The 24616-nt window shown below is 36.5% G+C and overlaps 1 protein-coding gene across 2 annotated transcripts in view; it reads right to left on the bottom strand.

The window, feature by feature from the left end:
• Nucleotides 1–5854: 5854 nt before the first annotated feature.
• The window catches only part of LOC6645657, a 115189-nt gene continuing 96427 nt past the window's right edge, over nucleotides 5855–24616 (bottom strand). Inside the window, exons 1-3 of one of the 2 annotated variants that reach the window (XM_023177354.2) lie at nucleotides 19906–21772; nucleotides 8949–9619; nucleotides 5855–7055 (exon numbers count right to left, since the gene is read on the bottom strand). In XM_023177354.2, the coding sequence (XP_023033122.1) occupies nucleotides 6158–7055; nucleotides 8949–9619; nucleotides 19906–20901 (2565 nt within the window). In that variant the 5' untranslated portion in view covers nucleotides 20902–21772 and the 3' untranslated portion in view covers nucleotides 5855–6157. Of the gene's footprint in view, nucleotides 7056–8948; nucleotides 9620–19905; nucleotides 21773–24616 lie in introns of those variants that run through there. The other variant, XM_047011811.1, reaches the window with a different exon arrangement.

Here is a 24616-nt window from a genome sequence, read left to right as displayed (position 1 = left end):
AGAGCATGATGCTGCCTGTTTGTATGCATTTCATAAAATGTTTTCCATAAATACCAAACAAATTAAAATTTATATGAACGTAAATACATTTGCGATTATCATTTTCATTTAATTAAAACTTTTTATAAGCCCCACAAAGGAATATGTAAATTAATAAGCCACATTGAAAGGAGTACACATTTGTTTTTGCATACATTGTTATGCAATTTTTAGATATAAGTATAAATAATATTTATATGTCCATGCGTATGCATAATTAGATCCAATTCGATATTTAGCAGATGTCAATATATATTTAAATTTAATGAATAAAGAAAAAAAAGCTTGATTAGTTAATGAAATTCTTATTATTACCAAGTTTAAGATTGGTTATATTGTTTTAAAGGCAAACAAACCCCTTTGTAAGGTTTTTGTGAGACGGAAGTAGGCCCAAAGGGAAGAGACAGCCAAAAGAAATGGAAGAATAGTTAATGCTAGAAGCAAGGCATCGGCAGTCCTTAAAGGGCACTTACAGTCCGAACTATCGAATCGTTTTGATGAAAGATTTCAATGTGAATTTTACTGCAGATGATGCTAAGAAGACAAACTACAATTATAATGGAATTTACCACAACGGAACCCACTTGGAACCAGTATGGATGTTGTGTTTTTTGGTCATTTGAACAATCACGAATCAAGGGACTTTATTATTTACTTCAAGTATCACAGATTTGTTATAATTGTATTTAAAGGACTTGGTTAATTAGGGCATTTATATTTAAAAAAAAAGTTTTACTGACTAGATTTTTTTTTTGGTTTGATCTTTTCTATTGGAGCTGTACAATATGTATACATAGTAGATAAATGTTAATTAGTATATTAAACTAACACATATTAAGTTTTAAGTTTCTTACACATTTGGCATAGTTGTTTTATTTGCTACTTGATATTTCAAAGTTATTACGATGACATAAACTTTTCCTGTTTTTAACATATTCTATCGGAGATGTGCAGAACAGTTTTTAGATCGGTTTTGTTTTTATTGTTAGACTTAACGTCCAATGTAACATGACATTTGCATTATATTCATTTGTGAAGACAAAGAGAATTGGATTTGTAAATCTCATTTTAAAATTTAAGTTTCAAATGTGGCTAAAAATGATGTTGAGTCCAGCATCATGTAGAATGTGTAAGTGTTTTTAGACCTTTTTTGGGAGTTTTATTTTGGCAAAAAAAAATGGGATAATGGACATTACTTTGTATATTTGTTGTTGTTCTTGTGGGTAGGCGAAAAACGTGAAGAGCTATCAAGTTGACACTGACAAATGGTCAAAATGGCTGGACCCAAAACGAGAAGCCATACGAACTGAGAGGCTTACAAGTGCCATCTGTTGCCCATTTGCTATTAAGTGGCTTCGACATGAATTCTACATGGAGAGAGACAAACATACCCACACACACACGCATACACTGACACACATATATATATACAAACACAGACTCTGACAGTCACAGTGGCACCCAAATCAATAACTTCATTACACATACGCAATGTTGTAAAGTGTGGAAAATAACAAGCAGTAACCACCAGCCAGTCAGACATTCTCCAACATAAAGTCAACACAATATAAATATATATGAACATAGATATATTGAAAAAGAAATTATAAAGAATATATGTATGAAAACAGTCAACTCTTTGAATATCCTATTCCACAATGATTGAATGGAAGAGTAAAGAATGGTTATTAGTATAATGATACAAATTAAACAACTTCTTGTAGTTGCATAAATCGTACAATCAGTATTTGAATTTCATTTTGTTCAAGTCAGCTTGTCAAAACCAAAGCAAAAGTAAATTTGTGTGCAATATTTGTGCAACATTTTTGTGCTCTATCTACAATCTGGATTTGATAATTAAATTTTATTATTCTATGAAATGCAGCATGAAATTAAATTATATGTGATTCCAAAAACTGAATATGTGGCAAAATACAAGAAGCAACAAGCTCAACTCAATTCGAAAATTTAGTTGGCATATAATTCATTTTCGCAGAACCCAAAAACCCCCTCTGGCTATCCTCTTTTCAGTCGGAACATCATAGAATAGACATTTAATGTGAGCTACAAGGGGGCGATAGAGGCGAAATGTGGAGAAAGCTTGGACGCCATTTCACTTCCCTTAGGATTTATGATGCGCTCTATGGAGCGCAAATTTCGGTTACATGAAGCGTTGGCATTATGATGTTACAGTGAGGGATGGGGAAGAGGGCGTCGGAAATTTTGCAACTTATCAACAAGGACAGTTCTAGGCAACAGCTACAGCATTTTCGGTGCCTCATTATGAATGTCATCAGGCATTATTTTCACCATCAACTTTCACAGTATTGTTTATGGCTTTTGCCTGAAATTTGTTCACATTTTTAATGAAACGAAATTAAATGAGGAAATTGAAACCGGACTGTTTCACTGTTGGCATTGGCTCGGCATCGGTTTCGACAACGACAACGACAAAGGCAATGCTATCGACATTGTCGTCGGAGTGTTAATGACAATGCAATGCGATGTCGTTAAATGGGCAGTACTTTAATGCCCCCAGAAAATGTTAACATTAACGTGTCCTCGGGGACTGAATTGGTAATTATATTTAATAGCAGAAATTTAATCATGGGCGAAATGAGAAAAGAAAGAAACAACAAATTCAAAATACATATAAACCAACATTGTGTTTAGCATTATGTGAGAATTTGCCGAAAACATTCAACTAAATCATTAAGTCAATTAATAGTTTCCCAATGTGGTTAAAGGACCTACAGCTATATAAGACATTATGCTCTTTCCATTGAATTCATTTGAGGCCTTAAGAAAACAAAAACTGGAGTGCATGATATTAAACTTAAGACATCTCAATAGCGGATTACGAAGATCATCTGAATTAAATTTATTTGCTGGACATTTTGAAATTGGTATACAGAAAAGGTATAAGTAATTATAGACCAAGTTTATTTATATTTTTTGTAACGTTTTTTAGGAATGTAGTTAGGCTTAGTTTTTGGAAATAAGTGAATTTTCGAAAAACTAACGCGATGAAGTTAAAATTTTCATACAAAGTTTTTATTAATAAAAGATTTGGCCCTGTAAAGGACCTTCAAATCTGACATGTGCTCTGTCCTATTTATAGATTTGCAAAGTGTTAGTATTTGTAACAATTTCTAAAATTTGAAAAAAAATTGTATGTAATGTAATTAATTAGAATATTAAATAACGTCCCTTAGAAAGTTGTTGGTAGATAGAAATTGCTTCAATAAAATTCAGACAGGTTGACATTTTGCCACAAATTAATGCAAAAAAAAAAAGAAGTTCTGTGAACGATACCAATTTAATTAAATTTTAGATCAACCATTAACATAACATCCACGTACATATCGAGTGTTATAGGCATCGAATGTCACAACTTTGGGCATGTTAATCCTCTAAGGAAAAACTTATACTCTCAAATTAGCCCTCGTACCACATTTATTGCATATTTTCAGGCAAAGTTTATATTGTTGACTAATTAAATGGCCAAAATAAACTTAATAAAACTTGTCAAAATACACAAACAATTAGTGTCTTCATTATGCTGGAACAGCAGTAACAACAATAAAGAATAAGATGAGGCAACCTACAAGAAGATGGCCGGGGAAGGTGGCACAAGTGGGGAATGACGTTGGTGTTGGTTGGCAATCAAAACAAGTGAAACTTGTAAACAAAAACGAACAAAATAGCAGAAAAAAAAACAAAAAAAATACATTGATATCAGAGACTTTTTGATGGCATTGGCGCCAGGACCCGTTAAGGACCTTAGGGGCCAAAGACAGAACGAGACAGTCAAAACGAAAGAATTGTCGTTAGCGGATATTGTTGGATAAAAGTTTTCATTAAATTTTAAGTAAAACTCAATGGACTGAAAATGAACACAATTGTTAGAAAGAGACACATCGACTGAGGGAGAGAGAGACAGGAAAAGATACGGAGAATGATACCAATAGAGAAAGAGAGAGAGAATGCCAGGGAGAAAGCTCAATTTCCGGGTACTAGAAAGAAACACTGAGCTGTGATTTCTTTTGTGGCAAAAATAAATAGAAAAGCCAAGTAGTAAAATAAAAAAAAAACCAGAAAATACAAAAAAGAAACCAACAAAACTCTTAGAGAACTTTCGCAGACTAGCAAAAATTTTGATTTACGACCACTTAACGGTTTTTTATGGCCTCGCATAACAGTATAAAATGCGTTCATGGCATCTGTATACGTGTGTGTGTGTGTCTGTGTGAAACACTTACTGTTTTATTTATAAGAAGCTTGCTTTAGTTCTGTATACTTCAAGTAACTTCATTTATGCACTTGAAAGTAAACTTACCAAAAAAGGTATAACTCTGACACCTTGCCATATTCCGTGAAAAGTTCATCACAATAATTCCAGATTTGGCTACTCCTGAGCTCAAATAACAATAACTTACTTATATGGGTATAAGAGCTTGTCGTTTTATTCTAGATACTCTCCACGATCACTTTTCTTGCGAAGAAAACGGCTGGTCGGACTGTACAAAATTCTATAGCATACATTTCAGCGCAGTTAATGTGGATATATGGATGGAATGGGTTCGATTTAAAGAAAAGTTAAATTCCAAACATGTCAGCAAAGTCCAACATAAATAATAGACAATTGTTCGATTTACTTTTTTTTTTTTTTTGTTGTTTCAATTTATTTTTATGGAAATGTGTGTGTATTCGTGTCCTTCTATTCGTATTCTCCGTATTCATCTTGATTTTACTTTATTGGATTTTATATATATGTATAAGTATATATACGTATGGATTAAGATTATATATGTACGATATATACGAACATTATTTTTTTGGGTTTTTGATTTTGCTTTTCTCTTTTTGTCATTGCCATATTTTGTTTTTTGTGTTTTTCTTCGTTTTGTTTTTTTTTTTTATTTCAACTAACCTAACACAGAAAAAAAAGACATTTAATTTGTTTTTGTTTTCGTTCACATTTACGTTTTTGTTTTTGTTCTGTTTTCTTTTTTGTTTTTGTTTTTGTTAATTGTATATTTTACTCTTGGTTGGTTTTTGGTAGAGAGCTACATATATATGTATGTAGGGATTTGCAGAGCTTAATTTTTACCATGTGTCCATGTGTGTAATTTATGATTAAATATAGTTGCCGTTTAATAACGATAATTAGTGTTAATCATTGATTTGCCTCATTATTTATTATACAGTTACAAACAAAAAGTATTCATATAGGTATATATGTATATAAAGCAATACATATACATACATACATACATACATACACACATGCATACATATTTTGAGAGAGAGAGAGAGATTTTGGCTTGCGGTTCACCGAATGGTGACTGTGCATATATTATGTCCAAACAAAAAAATCAAATGAAAAATAGTAAGAATTAGAAACCGGATGTTAGGGCAAGAGTAAGGGGGGAAAAATATTGTAATTAGCTAACATGGGCATAAATCCATTTAGGATTATTTATTCATTAGCTTATCAATATGTATGAGCCATCATTGGTAGTCAATATTCTCGTATCGTCGTTTCACAAACGCATAAGTTGACTTCAATATTTGTTACCCCTCATATATGTCTGTATATGTAAATAAATATTATAGAATTGTGAATTTAATGGATGTGAAGAAATACCTTTGCTTTTGTTTATGGAGAATGATCTTTCTTTCAAGATCCAAAATATCTGCTGAATATATACTTATGTATGTGTGTATTATTTGTATGTATCCATATATACCTTAGTTTTGCTTGTAACCATTCTCACATACACACACACACATACAAAAAAAATGTTTTCACTTATTCATTAGACCTTATTTAATTTTCACTTCACTGAAGTACTCCGCTGACTGTAAACGTTGTAGCCGCCGATGCTGCCATGATTAAACGATCTCGTTCAGTATCAGTGCGATTGGTAGCAGCAGTTTCACCGGAAATACCTGTCCTTGCCCAAATCTGTGAATCCGCCGTAAGCATGGCTGCCGTATGATTGAACGGCTCATCCCGTCGCGTTCTAACTTGCGTTTGCGCTTGCATTTGAATTTGCATTTGCATCTGCATTTGCTTTTGCATTTGCATTTGGACTTGAGCCTGGGCCTGGGGTCACGATGACATATACGTGCATTGAGTCTTGGGTTGGGGTTCTGTTTGTTCAATCGGTTGAATTGCCGCTCGTTTCCAATAGTCTCGCACCGTTTCGACGGTCTCCATGATGCGCAAAAAGTTACGTCCCGCCAACATGGCCACATCCTCTTCGCTCCAATTGTGATCCTCGAGCAAGGCGGCCAATAGTTCCGGATATTTGGAAACATCTTCCAGACCCAGTGGTGGCAATTCGATGCCATCGTAGCCAGCACCTAGGCCTATATGCTGTATGCCAGCGATTGTTCGCACATATTTGATATGCTCGATAACATCCTGTAGTCTAGCCTGTCGACCACAGGCCACATCCTCCGAATCAAAGCTTAGCATGATCAGGCCACCATTCTCAGCCACCAGACGAAGTATATCGTCGGGCACATTTCGCGTTGAGTTGCATAGTTGGCGTGCCGCCGAATGGGAGAATATGACGGGAGCTCGTGTCACTTGCAGGACATCTCGTGCCGTGGCATCCGAACTGTGCGACAGATCGATCATCATGCCCAAACGATTCATTTCACGTACAATGGCTTTGCCGAATGGCGTCAGACCCTGTTCCATGGGCGACGCACTCGATCCGGCCCACGACACGTCACAGCGATGGGTGAGACTCAGATATCGTGCGCCCAGCGAATAGAAGGATCTCAATACGCCCAGCGATGAACCGATTGTATGACCACCCTCGACTCCAATCAGTGAGGCCAGCAAGCCACGCCGATGAGCAGCCACAATGTCCTGGGAGGAGGTCGCCAGCACTGTTTCCCGGTTGTACATGTCGGATAGGCGCCGCACGATGTCAATTTGCTCTAGTGCCAATTGGACAGCATCCAAGCCTTGTGCTTCACATGGCACATACGCCGACCTGCAAAAAGGTTGAAGGGTGAGAGGTGAAAGGCGGTGACAAAAAGGTTAGTCAGTGATATATAGTTTTGACCGCTTTTATCAAAAATGTAATTCGACTAAAAAGGAACATAAAATGGGTAAAGCAGTTTTGCTGATATCTTTTCTATGTCTTTGTTATCTAATTGGTAGATAAAGAAATAAATATTTATATAATACTTAAGAGACTTTGAAAAGGAATATAAAAATGTGATTTATTTAAAAATGCCAATGTACAATGTAAATGCATACATATGTATTCTGAATCCAATACTGTTTCCATATGTTTGTATGTAGGAGTGTTAACATCGTAATGTAAATGGAGCATGCTGAAACCGTCATGAAAATTGAAAAGTCCCATAAAAATGCAATCAAACCGTTGCCGCAACCCAAACCCTAGGCAGTCAAAGATCTTTGACCAACAGCCAGCCAGTCAGACACAAATGCCACGCCCACGCCCACCCATGGCCTCCCAATCGAGTCAGACGAGTAATAAAAAAACAACAAAATAAAGAAGAAAACAGAAGCTGGCAACAATTTGACTGCAAAATAAAATTTGGCAACTGGCACTGGGCCACAACAGAAACAGCAGCAGCAGCAGCAGCAGCAGCCAACCTGTCTGAATCCGTTTAGAGTGAGGATGAATTTCAGAGGTGGAAGTTGAAGGTGGAAAGGTTGAAAATGGAGACGGAAAATGGAGTCTTGTAACAGAGTTCCATGCCGACTTTTGACAGCCAGCAGACAGTTGCAGTTGGGGAAAAACGCTGATAGGCAATTGACTTGACTTTATTTCAATGCCCTCTCTCTTTCACTTCCCCCCCTTAAGCACAACACACCGGGTACAATTTCCTTTTTTTGCTAAACTTTCTACAATCCAAAAGCGTAACTTTTACGCCAACTCCGCATTTAATTTTTAGTGGTCTTTATTGTTCGTTTCTGTCTGATTGCATTGCAGTGTGCAGTGCAGTGCAGAGGCACTCTAGATGAACCAATGTAGGAACTGCGGTTCTTGTTCTTCTTTCACTTGTACTATGTACTTTTCCTCTCTCCCGTGCTGTTGTTGTTGTTGTTGGTTATCGCTTATGGCCATATCATGGCATTTAAAATTCAAAGTTCATTGTGCTCAGCATCGCCCACACTCAAGCACGTTTATAATGGCTAAACTAACTTTCAAATTGCATTTGGCATATTAAATTTGTATATGAATATGAAGAGGGGTATGTTGGGGGCAATACACTAAGGGGAATTCACACTTATGCTGCTGTATATCAATATATGTATTTGGTATTATCTAACTATGGTAATGTTTTTTAACATTAAAAATGCTCCCGATGATTGTAGAAAATTTGAGGATATTTTACTCCTTTTATTATTATTGTTATCTACAGCGGCTTTGCTTGTCTTTGTTAATTTATATTTATATTTATTTATAATCAACTTTACTTAATTTCACCTGTCAGGATTTGTCAGATACTGCGTTATCTGGAATTAAACCATGCGTCCTCAATAAGGTGAAACAATAGCTATTTCCCAGAATATATATAAAGAATTTTCTATGTACAATACGATACGATATCCTTACATACAAATGAGTACAAGGATTTTATTTCCATTAGCATTTAAGCAATTGATTTCATTCAAGAAGAGTTTGAAAACAAATCAAATGATAGAAATTTAGATGGTCAAATTATCTGCGATGGTTAAATAAAAAGTGTTTATAGAGCTTGAAAATTTGGAGAAACACAAAAGATATCCTATAAATTAAAATTTGGTAAGGCTTAGCTCTAATCTTAAAATTTTGATATTACTATTTACTTTCTATTTAGTATACTAATTACTCAGAAATCTTGATTCTTAAACTAAATAAAATACTTACCACACTTGAACGCCAACAAGTCCCTGCTTTAGGCGTTCCATATCGGTTTGCGCCCATGCTGGTCTCGCCCACAGCGATTTGTGATCCAAATCATGACTCAGATGCAACTCCAGACTACTGTGGGCATATTTGCGTACATTCCAGGCATAATTGTTGTGGCCATCGACAAGGGGAACTTCACGCAGAATGCGTCGAACGATTCTCAGTCTTTGGGCATGGGAATTGCGGCTGGGCGACATTAAAAAATGCTGATAGGCCAATGTCGCTGCAATCGCCAGCAGACAAATGGCACTAACGAGGGTGAGGGCAACCAGCCAGGAGCCGCGTCTTGTTTTATGCCCAGCAGCGGCACCAACACCAACACCGCCACCGACCCCAGAGTTTTGTTTTGCTTTGCGACCAGATTTGCCCTTGACCTTGCCACACGAAGAGGCAGCAACACCGGCCAATGCTGCCGGCGAGGTGGGTGACTTTGCATCAAGACCAACAACAATATCACCACCAACAACCACAGCACCGCCGGCCAATGCTGTGCCGAAATTCACTTTGGATTTCTGTATGCTGGCTATCTCGCCGCCGGAGTCACTATTCGAGATGGAATTCTGGCGGGACAGTGTGCGGCGTATATTTGAGTGTTCGGTTACGTCTGGAAGGCCGCCAAAGCCGGTTGTCTGCAAAGAGTCGTAGAAGGAAGGTAAAAAAGTTGTTTCATTAAATGTGTACCAGAAAAGTTGCTTTACTACGGTTGGGGTTGGGTAGATTCTACTTCTTTGTTTGATTTTGCACGCTAATTAAAACTGCAGCCGAAAGATGATGGCAAGCCATCAGTTGAAAACTTTCCATGGGTCTTACAGTATTCATAACAGGCTGTACATGAAAGAAACATTGAAACTTTTTAATGAACCAAAAAAATCAGAAAGTTGTTTTTTAACACATTTCACACTCCGAAGCTGATATACACTAGGACAGGTCATGTAATTCATGACAAGCTGACTAGGAAAATGGCTCAACAAGAACTAACTTTCTTTAAAATGAATTTAGATTTTTCAAGTGTACTAAACGAAAGAGTAAAAAGAAGTCATTACAAAATAAAACCCAATGCCATTAGATGGCCACACATGTTGTTGTTGTTGGGTGGGCTGGGGGGTGGTTTAAGTTAATCTTGTCATCATAGAAGTCCAACATAATTAAACCGGGCTTTCTCCTACCCGCTCATTGTCAGTCATAATTCATGGGTCACATATGTGGGATGCATACATATATGAATATATGTGTCCCCAAGGTCCAGAATCCGAAATGGGTAAGAAAGTTTGTCGTGCAAAAGTTTGAGCATAAAGTTTACTAACGGTATTGCTATGATTTGTTTATATTGCGACTACTGCCTTGAGGAATTATGACAAAAACTCATAAACTGTGGCAAAAGTGCAAAATACAAATCAAATCTAACTAAGCACGCACTTTTCCATGTACAAGTATATACATATATATATATAAAGGTACATACATATGTTTGTATATATGAATACATACATATATATATCTCTTAATGTATATAGACAGAACGAAAATGAAGTTGAAACATTGTACGGCACCAAGGAAACAACTAACCAGAAAGGATGCCAAAATGATTTGTTCTGCATGTGCCCCAAAAAAATATTGTTTCAACCTCGTCCTCTTAATGATCATCATCATCATCATCATCATCTGTTTCTTTTCTCTCTTATTTGTAAAGTTGATGTTGTTGTTTTCTGTGCAGTTTCCGTAGATGGAAACATGTTGTACATGTTGTATTGTTCAAGTGTGTATACATTCTCCATTCTTCTGGTCTAGTTATGAAGAAGTAAAACATTGGGTAAATCGATAATTCTGCAATAAAAACCATAGCTTTTAACTGCTTTCTAAAGAACATGGCCGTTTTCACTGACAGATTGATAAGGATACTCACAGATATATATACATACATACATACTGGCAAACGAATTGACGATAAAAAAAGGAAAAGTTTAAGATTCATTCAGTTATCTTTTCACAAAATGTTCAGGTTCAAAATTCAATTTTTTTCTTGGTTTTCCATGCCTAGTTTTATCCGGTCTCATTCACTTGACTTGAATATGCGGCTAATTAGCTGGAAAATCGGCATCACATGGCGTATGAGCAATGTGCAGATGAAAGGGAGAGCCAAAATTGTGCAAGTTTTCTGTGTGTGTGTATGTGTGTCTTTTTTTGTTGCTCCTCTTCCTTTGGACTAAAAAAAAATTAATTAAATAAAATACTCATACACACACACACTTACATATACATAGACCAACGGCGGAGGCTGCTAAAAATTTTTGCAACTATTTTTAATTATGAATTTCAAACATCAGACGTCAGCGGGGTGAAAACGGCAAAGGCAACGAACGAAATTAACTTTTATTAATGCTGGCAAAACTTTCCCCCAACGATGAAAGTTCACAAAAAAAAAAAACACACAAAAATCACTTCATACATTATGAATTTTATTTGCCACGACTTTTATATACCCTTCTACTAAAATGCTACTAAGTTTGAAAGAGTCTCTTTCTGAAAAAGTATTTTTGGGAAATGTTTTTATATTTTCTTTTTGCAGCCACAACATGTGTTAGGTTTCAAAGCAGACATCTGAGCAGGGTTGACTAAATATTTATCGATATCAATAAAAATCTGTAAAATTATCTAATTTATAATCGAAATTTGTAGTATTCAACTTTCGTTACTTAAACAAAAATATCACATATTGCCCAAATGCCTAGAATGCTGAAAATGCTAGTTTACTAACTAAAGGGCATATATGTTTATCTCTCTTTCATTTGTTTTGCTAATTGGGCTTTTCAATATGTCATAACATTAATTGAAACTAATGCTAATGCTAATTAGTAGTTATAAAAATCTGTTAAATCAGTTGAAGTCATTCCAATTGAGAATGAGTTGGCTATGACTTATTAGAAGAGGTGAAAATCACTATCGCCACTTTCACTTTCTAAATTGTATAGTTTTGTTCTTTACAACACTTCCGTTTGTTTTCTAGTATTGCGAAACAGTGTTACCAGACTATTTAGATGTGGCCACGTGTTAGCTTAAATATTTACTTAAAAAAGCTAAGCATAAGCAGTGGATTGTTGAAATAAGGTAAAAAGATATTTACTCTAGGTTAGTTATCAAGCACATCTTCAAATAGAATAAAAAATATAATGTATAAGGGTAGTTCCACATCTATGTATATATTTTTAATATACCCCTTTTACTTAGGTTATAGTTTACAGGGTGTAAGAATGATAACAAGAGGGAAGTGCAGAAAATCATCTGAATTTATTCAATTTTTAATAAAAATGCAAATATTTTACGTGCTTCCGTTGCAGTTATCTTTTTTTATGTATTATTTTCTAGTTTTTTTTTTTTTTTTTGAATAAAATTCGCGAAATTTATTTTAGTTTTTTCTTTTTCATTTTTATATATACATATATATATTTTTTTTTTTTTGGGCAAGAGGAAAATGCTGTTTGGCTGCTTAAAAGGCGCTTCATTTTGTACGCTGCGCTTTTTAGAGAAAAGTTAGTTTGCTGCTGTTGCCAGCGTGAGTGGGCGTGGCGTGGGGGCATAACGGCGGAAAGTGGAACAGAGGAGTCGCATTATCATCATCATCATCATCATTATGGGCATCGTCATGGGAGCCTGAGCTCAGGGCTGGGCTTTGGTAATCCAGGAAACAGCTTTGGCCACAGTTTGCGCTGACTTTGCTCGCATTTGACGGTTGGCAGATAAAACACCGTAAGGGATGGTGTGAGGTGGAGGTAAAACTATTCCAAAATTCATGGGCACCAGGTGACAACATTTTGGAGGTTTGTTCACCATAGTTTTATTTTAGTTTTATTTTATGGTCTTCTTTTTTGTTCTTATTCTGAGGGCATTGAGTTTATAATTAGTTTAACTTGGGTCATGTCTGGCACTTGACATGCTTGGGAAAAAGTTTTTTGTTTTTTCTCGTGAAGCTCCCTACCCGAAATTTTGACATAACATTAAACTTCAAAACAGAGAATGACATTTCTAACATCAATTTACCTTTGATTTTACAGAGAGTAACAATTCTATCATCAATTTACGTTTTGGTTGTGCCTTGTGAAAATATTCACTCACATGCTCAATATATTTTTGGAGTAATCAGAAAACAAAGAACAAAAATAAAAAAATAAAAAAAAACTAAACAACCAACAAAATAAAAAAAGAAACCGCTAGAGAACCTTCTGGATATATTTGTCGTTATGGTGGCCGAAAAGATGTATAAGGATGCACCTCAGACAAAAAGCGACCCGGACAGCTTGCTCGATGACCAATGGCATAATAATAATGTAGAACAGCAGATGAATGTGCTGTTCATCAGGAACATGGAGGGCGGCGGTGAGGATATAATTCCCTTCGCTCTTGGTTTGATGGATGACCTGGACTTAATGGGAAATCAAATAGTCCAAAATGAACCGAATGATGACAATCCATCTGAAGAAACGCCCAATAACAATGACAATAACAATAACAACTAAATTATCTGCCCCCACCCATCAACACCCGACTCAGCCAACAAGGACTTCTAAACAAGGACAAGGACTTCGAGATGTTACGTTTTTAGGCAATTAATAAATACGCAAAGCGTTGAACAATTTTCATATCAACTTTTTTAATTGTCGGGGATAAAATGTAGTTTTATTGAACACAAAATTGATATTAATGTTACAAAGAGCCTTAAAGAGGCGTTGAGTGAAGGACCCTTATTTCCAAATGTATTTTGCCATAAAATTTCCATTGTTTAATGAGCACTTTAAGCTTGGAAAATCGTAAAAACCCAACGGCCATTGTCCAGCCAATAGAGAAAAAAAAAGAGAGACGGAGACGTGCAAATAAACAGACAAACAGACAAATACCAAATGCTAACAGAGTCATAGCCGCCAATTCGCCAGCGGGTAAGTTTTTAGTTCCTCTTCGTCCACACGTTGGTATATTGTTGGCATCCTGATTCTGATGATGTCCATCAGCGTGAAATGCCCCAAAAATGACATTTGCAGGAGCAGAGAAAAAACAAAACTTTTAGTAATTTTGAACATTTAAATACCCTGGCTTTTAGTTCATCTCATAACTTTTACTTGAGGATTAAGTAATATACTAACTTTTTCTTGCTTTCAGATAGGTCACATCAATGCGTTTATTTTTCAATCATTGTTTTTTTTGGGATCCTGCTTTTGCGAACTTTCATAATGACCTCTGAGCCACATTGAAATTGCGGGGTATGCATAACAAAAACTAAGTAGAAACTTGCCAACGTTGACATGAACAACGGCATCCGCATCAGGCATCAGACATCAGCCATCGGGCACAAGGCATTGGGCATTGGACATTGGGCACCGGGCACCATCAACAGCTGCCAACAACCGATGTCGACAACTCCCTCCAAGACCAAAGTCGTGCTGCTGTGTGATGCTTCAAACTATATTATATATCTCTCAATATCTCAATCTCCTGGGGTCAGTCTCTTCTGGACATCGCTTTCATACTACAATGGCAGCAAATTGAAAAAGTTCACCACAAAAATGTACTTCGTATTTATATACACAAGTTTCTTTTTAGCTTTTTTGTTCAGCAAATCAATCATAATCAAAAGTTATGAACGCACTCTATAAATGCTTATAGAAAAGTTTATTGCATTATCTCTTGTGTAGAAGCTAAGTTTCGTCTAGGATATCAAATTAAAATGAAAATGAAATATTATCTCAGCATTGATGGCAAAGTGATAGACAAGAAAGAAAGTAACTTTGTAATAATTGCTAAGCGAAAAACATTTGCCAAACCCTTAAGGCTAGCGGATTCGTGATTAACTTTAGTAAACACACAAAAGGTGAACTAGTTGTCCATATATATAGTACATAGATAGCCATTTATAAGAACTTAAGAATTGCATTGCTAACAACTATTTAAAAAGTACAACTAAATAAAGCGAAAGACTAGAGACAAGGCTTTTAAGAGAGTTCTCATTATCTCTAAAGATATCTTTGAGAATAATTCCATATTGAGGGTAATTTTAACTATCAAAATAAAAGAGAGCTTTGAGATCATTCTGAGTATTTTCCATATACAAAACATAAACTAATTGTCATGTATCAGACATGAACCTTTTTCTGGGATCTACAATATTTAATCAATATATGTACATAACTACTTTGAACGAATAAATGCAAGTTAAAGCAATTAAGTTTACAAATTCATCAAATGAATGTCCGGATTAAGCAATTTTTTTGATTTGTAAACTAAACTTAACCGTGTTGAAGACTAAAAAGTAATGTTAAAACATAGTAGCTTTGGCTAAATATTTCTATCTACTTTATCTAGTACACGATCAGGTCGGATTCTAATTTGCAAAATAAGTTAGGAAACTCAATTATTTAGCATATCTATTGAAAGTCAAAGCGTACCTCGTAACCGAGAGGAAATTATATTCGACTATCGTTAAATCGCTGAACTATTAAGTATGCTTTATGTAAACAATTTCAAGTGCTTTTCTTTACAATTTTATTATTAGTTTTTCCTATTCTTTAATACTCTATCTAGAAAGTAGCTAAAAACCTTACTCCTAGTTTAAGTTTTGTATGAACATCTTGTTACTTAGGAATGTTTTAAGAAAAACACTCGTTCCAAAAGCACTTGTCATTTGTAATATTTTATTACCTATTTTTTCTCATATCTTTTGTCACATTTATTTATAACTTTGTCCTGAGCTGTAAGCATTTATCAATTTCGCATGGAAATTTTGCACCGGCCAAGTCATAAAGCTGGAACAAAAACTATGAGGATGTTCATATAGACAACTTCTTTTCAACATGGTGCCAGGAGTCACCCAACTGCCACATAATATTTTATCCTACTGTTGCATATACACATACATCTATGTACGTAGATAGTCCTCTGAATGCAGTGTGACAGAGTTTTTTATTCTGCTTTTTTTTTTGGTTGTTTGGTCTAAAATTTGTTGGACACAATTCGTGCAGTGCAAAATATACAAATCTCAGAGTTTTGTTTTGGGATGCAAAACAAAAAAAAAAAGAGGGGAAATGCATAGAAGAAGAAGCAAAAGGATTTTTACTAAAAAAAAGTGTAACTGCAAAAAGGGAAAATAATGGCGGAAACTATAAAGCATTCCGTTACAGTTTTTTTCTCTAACATTTCGCTTCATTTTTTTTTTTTTGTTTTGTATCCCTGCCCCTTGGTTTTGTTTCTAGTTAGACAGGTTTTTGTTGCCATTTTCATTGTTGCTGTTGTTGCTCCTGTTGCTGCTGTCGCCTGCCTTTTGTGTCATGCGAGAGTGATTCTTCTTTCCACTCTTCTCCAGTATTCTAAGCGACTTCCACAGCCTGATGTGTGGCAGGTAGCTGATGCTGCCACTGCTTCTGGTGGGTGGTGAGTTTCCTTTTCGCATTGTAGCTACTATATCGCCTGCCTCATTTTTATTTAAAACTCAATTGTACGAATTTTTACCCCGGGACATGCAAGATAACAATGAAGCCAATTTGTACACCGTCCGCTTGACACATCACAAAGAAAAAAAAGAAAAAAATGAAAAAAAAAATCTCCCGCCCAGACCAAGAGAAGGTGCTTGGGGGTGGTGGGAGGACCATCCTTCTATATGATCTGCTGTGTTCTTTATTAGACTTCATGCTAGGGTCAGTGCGTGTCTTCACACAACTTGCGTGAGCTGAATGAATGGCGTCCAAGTGTTGTTATAATTTAAAAGCTAATCTACTTGATAGCTTTTGAAGTTGAGAACAAAAGCATGGTTTAAGAAAAACTCTAGTGTCACCTAGTGCAACTGCAGTTAATAGAAAGTCAATTAGACGATATATGTATGTACATCACCTTTGTTAAGATGAACTCAACTATTTCACTGAATGGAGGGAGAATTTCATTAACAAATTGCTGATGGACATGTGTGATAAGTTTGTTAATTTTCTTAATCACAGCCCCTTTCCATGATTCAGTTGTTCATCAATGAAAAATGATTCTTTCTCACTTCTTGCTCCTACTCAATTTGAACACAGATTCGAATTGTTTTTTTGTCCCAGCCAAACTCATAACACAACAGGGAGACAGAGGCTGGACCAAGAGCAGAGAGGACACACAAAAAAACAAAGTGCTTTTCATCATTTCAATGCCAGAAGTTGGCACTCAACGAAAACGATTCGAACAATAGACATGAAGGGAAGGACACGCATCATTCCAGCCAACTATCAATCAAACCGACGCCTAGAAGCAGACCAATGCGAAAAATGGAAAAGAAAAGCTACGGAAAATTGCTCACTGGCTAGCTCACTTGTAAACGAAAATTTGGAAAACTTTAACTAGAAATGAAATTGGTGTGTGGGGGGAGGGAAAGGAAACGATGGAAAAACGAATTTGTTAGCAGGACCGGATTACTGATAATACACGATGTCAGAAAAGTTTGCCTAATCTGTTTACATTTAGGTCTCGAATGAACTAAGTGGCATAATACATAATTCGATTTCTGGTAAAACAAAGGATTTCTCTCAAGATAAGAAGATTTCTAATTTGAATGTTGACATTTTTCATTTAAATATCAATCGAGGTCAACCTCTAGAATTGCAGTGGCCAGAATTGCTATCCAATTTGTCTTAATCCCTTGTTCTTAGACCACTTAACACATTTGAGTTTTGAGTTAAATACTTATTTTTGATTCGTCTTTGTTCTTATTTGTTAATTTTACTAGTTTTCATAATTTGAGAGCTTTGGGAATTACACAATGGAATTATTGAGATAATTTTTAAAGATTTTAAAAGGCCAAAGTATAAAATTTGTTGTCATTTACGTGAGTTATTTTGTTAGCATTTCTTCAGGATCCGCTCTCGTAGACTCAGTGTCTATGGATGGTTTAATGTATGTATTCAATCAGGATTTGGCAAACTATTGGCAAAGTTTATGAGCACCAACACAAGGATAAGCCATGATAATCGTGGGAGTTGATGGTGGACAAAAGCGCAACAAAGCGTGGAAATAATAAGAAAAAAGAAGAAGAATTCATTTTTGTTTTCTATCCACATTTTTTTTTTTTTTTTTTTTTGTTTTTTTCTATGCTTTGCTTTTATGGCTTTGACTTTTGGCGGCGGAATGCACTGCAAAAACGATGAAGAGAATAAGAAAAAGCGTTGCGCATTGCAATCGCTGGAACCGAAGCTGAAAGCTAAAAGGAGAACTGAACAAAACTGGAGAAACGACATTTGCAACATTTAATTTATTATTCAAATGTGAATAAATGGCGCCAACGGCCAAAGATGACAGCGCATTCAACGCTGTGACTAATGGCCGCAAAGGACAATTGGCCCCAGTGTCCTGCTGGCAAACATTTTCGCATTCCGCTACACATCCTACATACATACATACATACATACATAGATATACCCCATAGTAACATATACATATACTTATACACATAGTTCAGTTGAATGCACATCTTTATTCTGGCTGGGTTTGAAATTTGCATTTGGATTTTGAAGATTCGATAAGAATCAAGCGTTGAATTTCATACGCTTATTTCTCTGTCTCTAAAGTCCTTACAAATTGAGTTACATGTAAATAAACGTTTATCAAATGATGTGGTAGGTCGGTCGGTCATTCGGTCGATAAAGTGTCTAGAACAAATTACAATAGAATCGTTTAGCATTTGTCATTCGCCCTTTGTCTGATGTGTGGATTTAAATAAGAAACCAGCAACAACGAAAAAAAAATGAATCGTCTTATGTGGCTTATTCGATAAATAAATAAATGATGGACTAAGCAAGATTTTAGAATATCCTGCAGCAAAACAAATCTATTTTGACTTCACTATGGAGTTTAAATTTCCGTAAATTTATATCCAACACTTGGTATAAGTACTTATAAGTTGTTTAGTTCTTCTAGTCTCATAGAAGAACTGAAGCAAATAGTCATTAATTAAATTTTCTTATATATTGATGTCTTTGATATAAGCAGGACCAGTTTTTAATCCTTGATTATTCTACACATGGTTTTAGTTCATTTGTGTATTACAACTTTGTGTATTACAACGTTAGTGAATGGCAAATCAGGACTTCTTTAGCAAAGACTGCTAAAAATAGAACTTGGTAGTTCTTGAAACATGCAATCGACCATTTGTTCACCTTTTTGTGTCGAAATGTTTGAATATGTTATCTTTTTTTGTAGATTGACCTCTAACCGTCTTCAGCGAAAAATTGAGTTCATTGTGACATATGTAAGTACAAAATACCTAATACTCATACATGTAAAGATCTTGAGTTATAATTTAGTTCGATTGTCTCTAACTAATTAAGTTCTATGTTTTTCTTCGGGGTTTCTTCATCTGCAATTAGTCCTTAAATGAAAATCAGAAACATATACAAAATTTCAAGAGAAGTGAAATTTTATATTTTCATTAAATTATTTTTTCTGCATTTCAGCATTTTTTTGTCGATCCCTGGATATGTATTAATTTTTTCCCATAGATTTATAAAAAAACAGTTTTTATGAACTTTCTGTGAATAGTATACATATGAATAGATGGCAAAATTACCGAATCACAAGTGATTTCTTGTTTATGACTGTTTAACCTTGAGCATTTGTTTTCCTTTGTGTTTACTACCCACACCCATACACAGAGTCACACATACAACTGTCTTATTATATCTTCTTTCTGGGTTTTCGTAGAAAAACCATTGGTTGTTTTATCTGCCCTCCATCTATAAACAATAAAAGTAAAATGAGATTTCCAAGTCATTCGATTCTCTTATTCGGCTTGGCTCTAACTTTCTCGCAGTTTAATCGCGGCACGTAGAGGCAAAAGACCTGGGTAATAATCGTAAATATTACGCCATTCCATCACAATGGCGGACTAAGGGCCATGAATGACAATTACCTGGTAGTCCATGTAGTTGTCAAAGTGCATGTAAGAGCAGCCACTGCCAATACCAACGCCACCGCCAACTCCCATAGCAGCAGGGCCGGTGCCAGAGACATCACCAGCAGGTAGGGGAAAACCATTCTCATCCAATTCCACGGCCGGTGGGGGCGGTGGAGACGGTGGAGGCAAATTGTCACCCTTAAAGGATACACGTTTGGGTTTACTTTGTTGGCCACTCATAAGACGACGTCCGCGTCCCATTAAAGTGCCGGAGCCCATCATATACGAAAGTGAGCCACAACCTATGACAACATCTTGCTGCTGTTGCTGTTGCTGCTGCTGATGTTGTTGTTGTTGCTGCTGCTGATGTTGTTGTTGTTGGTGGTGCTGATGCTGCAATGTGGATAGACCACAACCGCCAAAACGAAAATGTGGCATGCAGGTGGTTGTCACACTACCGGCCCCGCATTCGCTGCCCTCGAAATCGCTCTCAACATCGGGTACAAAGGCAGCGGGTTGAAAGCCGCGTGGCAAAGTCGCTGCACCACTCGGTGGTGGTGGTGCTAGAGACGATGAAGCTGACGGCTGGACGCGACCCAAGGTGCCTGTACATAATATGTTAACGGGAGCGTGCTGTGAGTGTGGATGCTGTTGAAGCTGGTGTATTGAGTGTGGAAGCTGTTCGCCGCCGCCGCTTTGCAGGAGGGCCAATTCGCCGCCATTTGTTACCGCCGCCGCCGTCGTTGGATCTGTAGTTAGTATGTGCGTGGGCTGCAGCTGATAGTAATGCTCTCCACCCACTACTGGTTCTGATGTTGATAAGCTGCCGCCGATGATTCCGCCGCCGCCACCGCCACTATCAATAATGCCGCCGGCTCCAGGAGCCAGCAATGCTGTGGGTATTACCATTATCGGCATCATGGTGGAGTTTTGAGCATTTGCTGCCTCACCAGGCTGAAGTATTTCCATTTGGCACATCTCCTCATAGCTCAGAGGACGCAGGTGTTCCATATTTGGAGCTCCTGCGATGAGGGCGTGGCAATAGGATTTACTTTAATTCACTTTAATTTCCTTGTTGATGGTTAAACCTTCGTTTCACCTGCACACACACACACACACATAAACGGAAACACAAACGCTTAAGTCTATCCTCCTTAACTTTGTCTCTCTCGTTCTCCCTGTCTATAACTCTCTCTCTCTCTGTCTTTCTCTCTCCCTCTTTCACTCTCTGTGCGTGTGTGTGTGTGGGATAGGAGTTTTCGCGCGGGCTTCGGTTTTTTTTATACGCGCGCACACATTAATCCTTCCTGAAAAGCCTTATTTTTTCGGACAACTTTATCTCGCGACAGTCTTGCAGCAACTGAAACTGTCTGGTCCAATCTCTGGAGATTTTTGCCAAATTTTCGCCCAATTCGCCCCATGTGTGCAGAGCCAACGCATGCGCCTGCTCTTCGCCGTCGCCATCTTGGCCAGAGCCGCTTGACGTTTTTGTTTTGATTCCACTTCGTTGTCATTGTCGACGGGTCGGAGGGGCATAGGGGGTAATAGGCATATCGGGTTGGCCATTCCGTCGAAGCTCTGTTGGGAAATTAAAATACTTTCAAGCTGCTGCTGCTGCTGCTGCCATCAAATACGAATGCAAGATTTTAATTGCTGCGTCCCGAATTGGGTGGGCAGGCGTTCGAAATGCAGCTGGGGAGCAAAACCAGGCAATGATGCCCAGATGGTGCAACCAACTGTTGGGCCAAATGCCCCCATAGGGATCTGGCTTGATGAGCAGCAATTCTGCCGCTGCTGCTGCTGCCTCAAGTGGAAATGACCTGGCTGAATGAGCGTTAATTACACGCAAATTTTGAGACCAAAAATGTTTATGTTTTTGTTCAGATATTTCGATACCCCAAGGTTTACATGTAAAATCAGATTTTAGTTTCAATGCTATAGAATTCTACAATCAACAAGGATTATTGAAAAGGCAATGAACTGTTTCATATCAAATCAGGAATTTTAAAGGTAGAGAGTATATATTATGAGAATATAGTTTAAAGTTCAGTTGCGTGTAGCAGATTTATTTATTATAAATAATTGCTCTGTGAACTGTTGGTACAATTTATGTATGTATGTATGTGTGTGTGTGTATGTACACATGTACATATATAACACTGAGCCACTTTGGCTGGCTTTACACAAATGACAACAGGAAAGGACTTATTAAAATTCACTTGACTGATGACCGGACACTTTTCACAGTTCGCTACAGTCCACTAGACCGAGCCTAGATTCTCATTTTTCATTTTTCATTTGAAAATTTTTCCTCTTTGTTTGTTCGTTTAAAGCCCTTTAGTGTGGTAAATCAACCATTTAATGATGGCATGAAAAAATGTTAATAAAAAGATAGATGTAAATAAATCAAATGTTCATTTTTGTTTTGCTTTTCTAAAAACCCTTAAGCATATTAATCCACACTGTTTTTGGGAATGAATGAGTTTCAGGCAAGAGTTAGTCGATGATTAAAAACTTTTAATTGCTGGGCTCTGGGAAAAATTGAATGAACATTAAAGTGAGCCATGGAATGGGTAGATCATGAATCATGAAAATTATTGATGGAGAGAGGGTTGCGGGTAGGTGAAACGATGCGAAGCGGTTTTTGGTGATTTTAAATCCGATTCGCATATTTAAGTAAAATACCTTCAATCCCGTGGACTAAATCGACAACAACAATGCCCAGAAAACATAGCGAACAATCGAAATGAGAGCAACAAATTTTAACGAGCGCCCCACAAAAACCCCAACGCGATGCTTTTTAAGCTGCCTTTTTCATTCGCACATCTCTTCATGTTCTGCCCCTGCCTCTGCCCCTATCCGAGCCCCAGCCCTTAGCCTAGCCTGTGCCCTATACCTCTTCATCTGCCTTTGCCTTCGTATGTACTGTTGGCTGTGTAATTACAAAAAGGCCGTGAGAGAGCTGGGATTTGATGGGGCGATGGGGCGCAGAACTTTGACAAATGGCACGGTGGGTGGGCAGACACACACACACACACACACACACACCCACACATACAGACGGTTAACCAGGATAATAGGATGAAACAAATGTAAATGAAGCGGGCGGCGGAGCGCGGTTATAGCGGCAATTGTGTAAAAAAAGGAAAATAAAAATAAAAGACAAAAACCGAAACATCGCAGCCCAGCCAAAAAATAAAAACAAAAATAAAAAAAAAACACGATGATACAAAAATCTGTTGAAGACATTTCCAACAGTGTGCTTTTTGCCCTATTGCAAATGGAACAACGCCGCAGGCTCAGGACACAAATCGCAATGTATGCCCATTGCCTTGTAGTTGTAATGGCAGGGACAAAAAGTTACCAAGAGAAATATGCTTAAAGAATAGTCCCGCCGAAGAAAGGGAAGCGTGAAACGCGAATTTAAATTCCACATTCCTCAACAACAAAAAAAAAAACATATTAATTTACAAGAATACAACCTTCAGGTACAGATATTACAAATACAAATACTTAAAAAGTGAAGAGGCTCAAAATGTGTTGAAAATTATATACATATTCTAAATTATTTGAAAAAGCATTCTTTTATGGTAACTGCTATTTCGCATTTCAGATCTTTCCTTTTTGTTTTTTTAAAGAAAGATTTATAAATTTCAACATTTTTGGGTTAACAATTTTTAAAGATAATTTATTGGGGAGAGCCAAAATCACTCTTAATGCTTTAGTTTTCAAAATATATAGTCTAAACACCGTTTTTTTGAGTCGAATCAGGTCCTGATACAATATGGCTTAAACGCACTTTTTCAATAATCCATTCAAAACAAAATAAATCAATATAGATTGGTAATTTTTTTTTTAACTCTTGTTTATTCATTTGAGTGTACTTCGTGAGACTCAGGTACCTTGTTGAATTTTTATGAATAAGTAAATCACATGAAAGCCTTTTAGCCGATTTTTTGCTATAGAAAAGATTAAGATGTATTGCTTTTTTTTGTCTAAAACCAAAACCACAGAACTTGAAATCTTATTACACCTTTAATTTATATTGACGACCTTATTTACTGCAAGAGAAACTATAGATAATTCTTTAAATAAAATACTTTTGAGTAAATATTGTATATAAAATGGCTATATAATTATATAGATTCAAGTCTAGACGAGTGCTTTTTGTCATATTTATTGTACTTTTTATCATAATTATCCAATATAAATTATATAGTCAGCAAGTTGGCATAATACCTAGTAAAAACATCCTGAGGAGCGTAGCAAAGAATATGTTAAGCGACTGTTTTATGATGATTAAAAGACTCTTCAAAGGGCTTTTGTACCAAGTAGCCATATAATCTAATCTTTTATGTTAAAGCTATAAACTAAATGCTAATGTCTATCAATAATCTAAGCTCTGAGTTATCTATATTTCTTTCTTTTTTATGCCATTTCGATAAGGTTGTTAAAATTGAAATGTCTCTATTTCCTATTGCTAAATTGAATTTCATAAAGACTTTAAAGTCATTTTTAAGATACTTAACCAGGATTTTGGCTGCGTACCTAGACAACATATAAGAGCGATGAGCTCTGCTTTTCTAACATTAAATTCCTGCGGTAAATCCTTGTCTATTTTTCCTATGCTGTAAGCCTATGGAAATAAGCTTTTCTTTTCTTTCAACAAATTTTTATCAACACGGAAACATTGACAGAAATCGGTTGGTGAGGGGTCTCCGCTATG

The sequence above is a fragment of the Drosophila willistoni genome (genome assembly GCF_018902025.1).
Source record: "Drosophila willistoni isolate 14030-0811.24 chromosome XR unlocalized genomic scaffold, UCI_dwil_1.1 Seg143, whole genome shotgun sequence".
NCBI classification, from domain to species: domain Eukaryota; kingdom Metazoa; phylum Arthropoda; class Insecta; order Diptera; family Drosophilidae; genus Drosophila; species Drosophila willistoni.
Note: the sequence above shows the minus strand (reverse complement) of the source record. Positions and strands in the feature narration are given on the sequence as shown.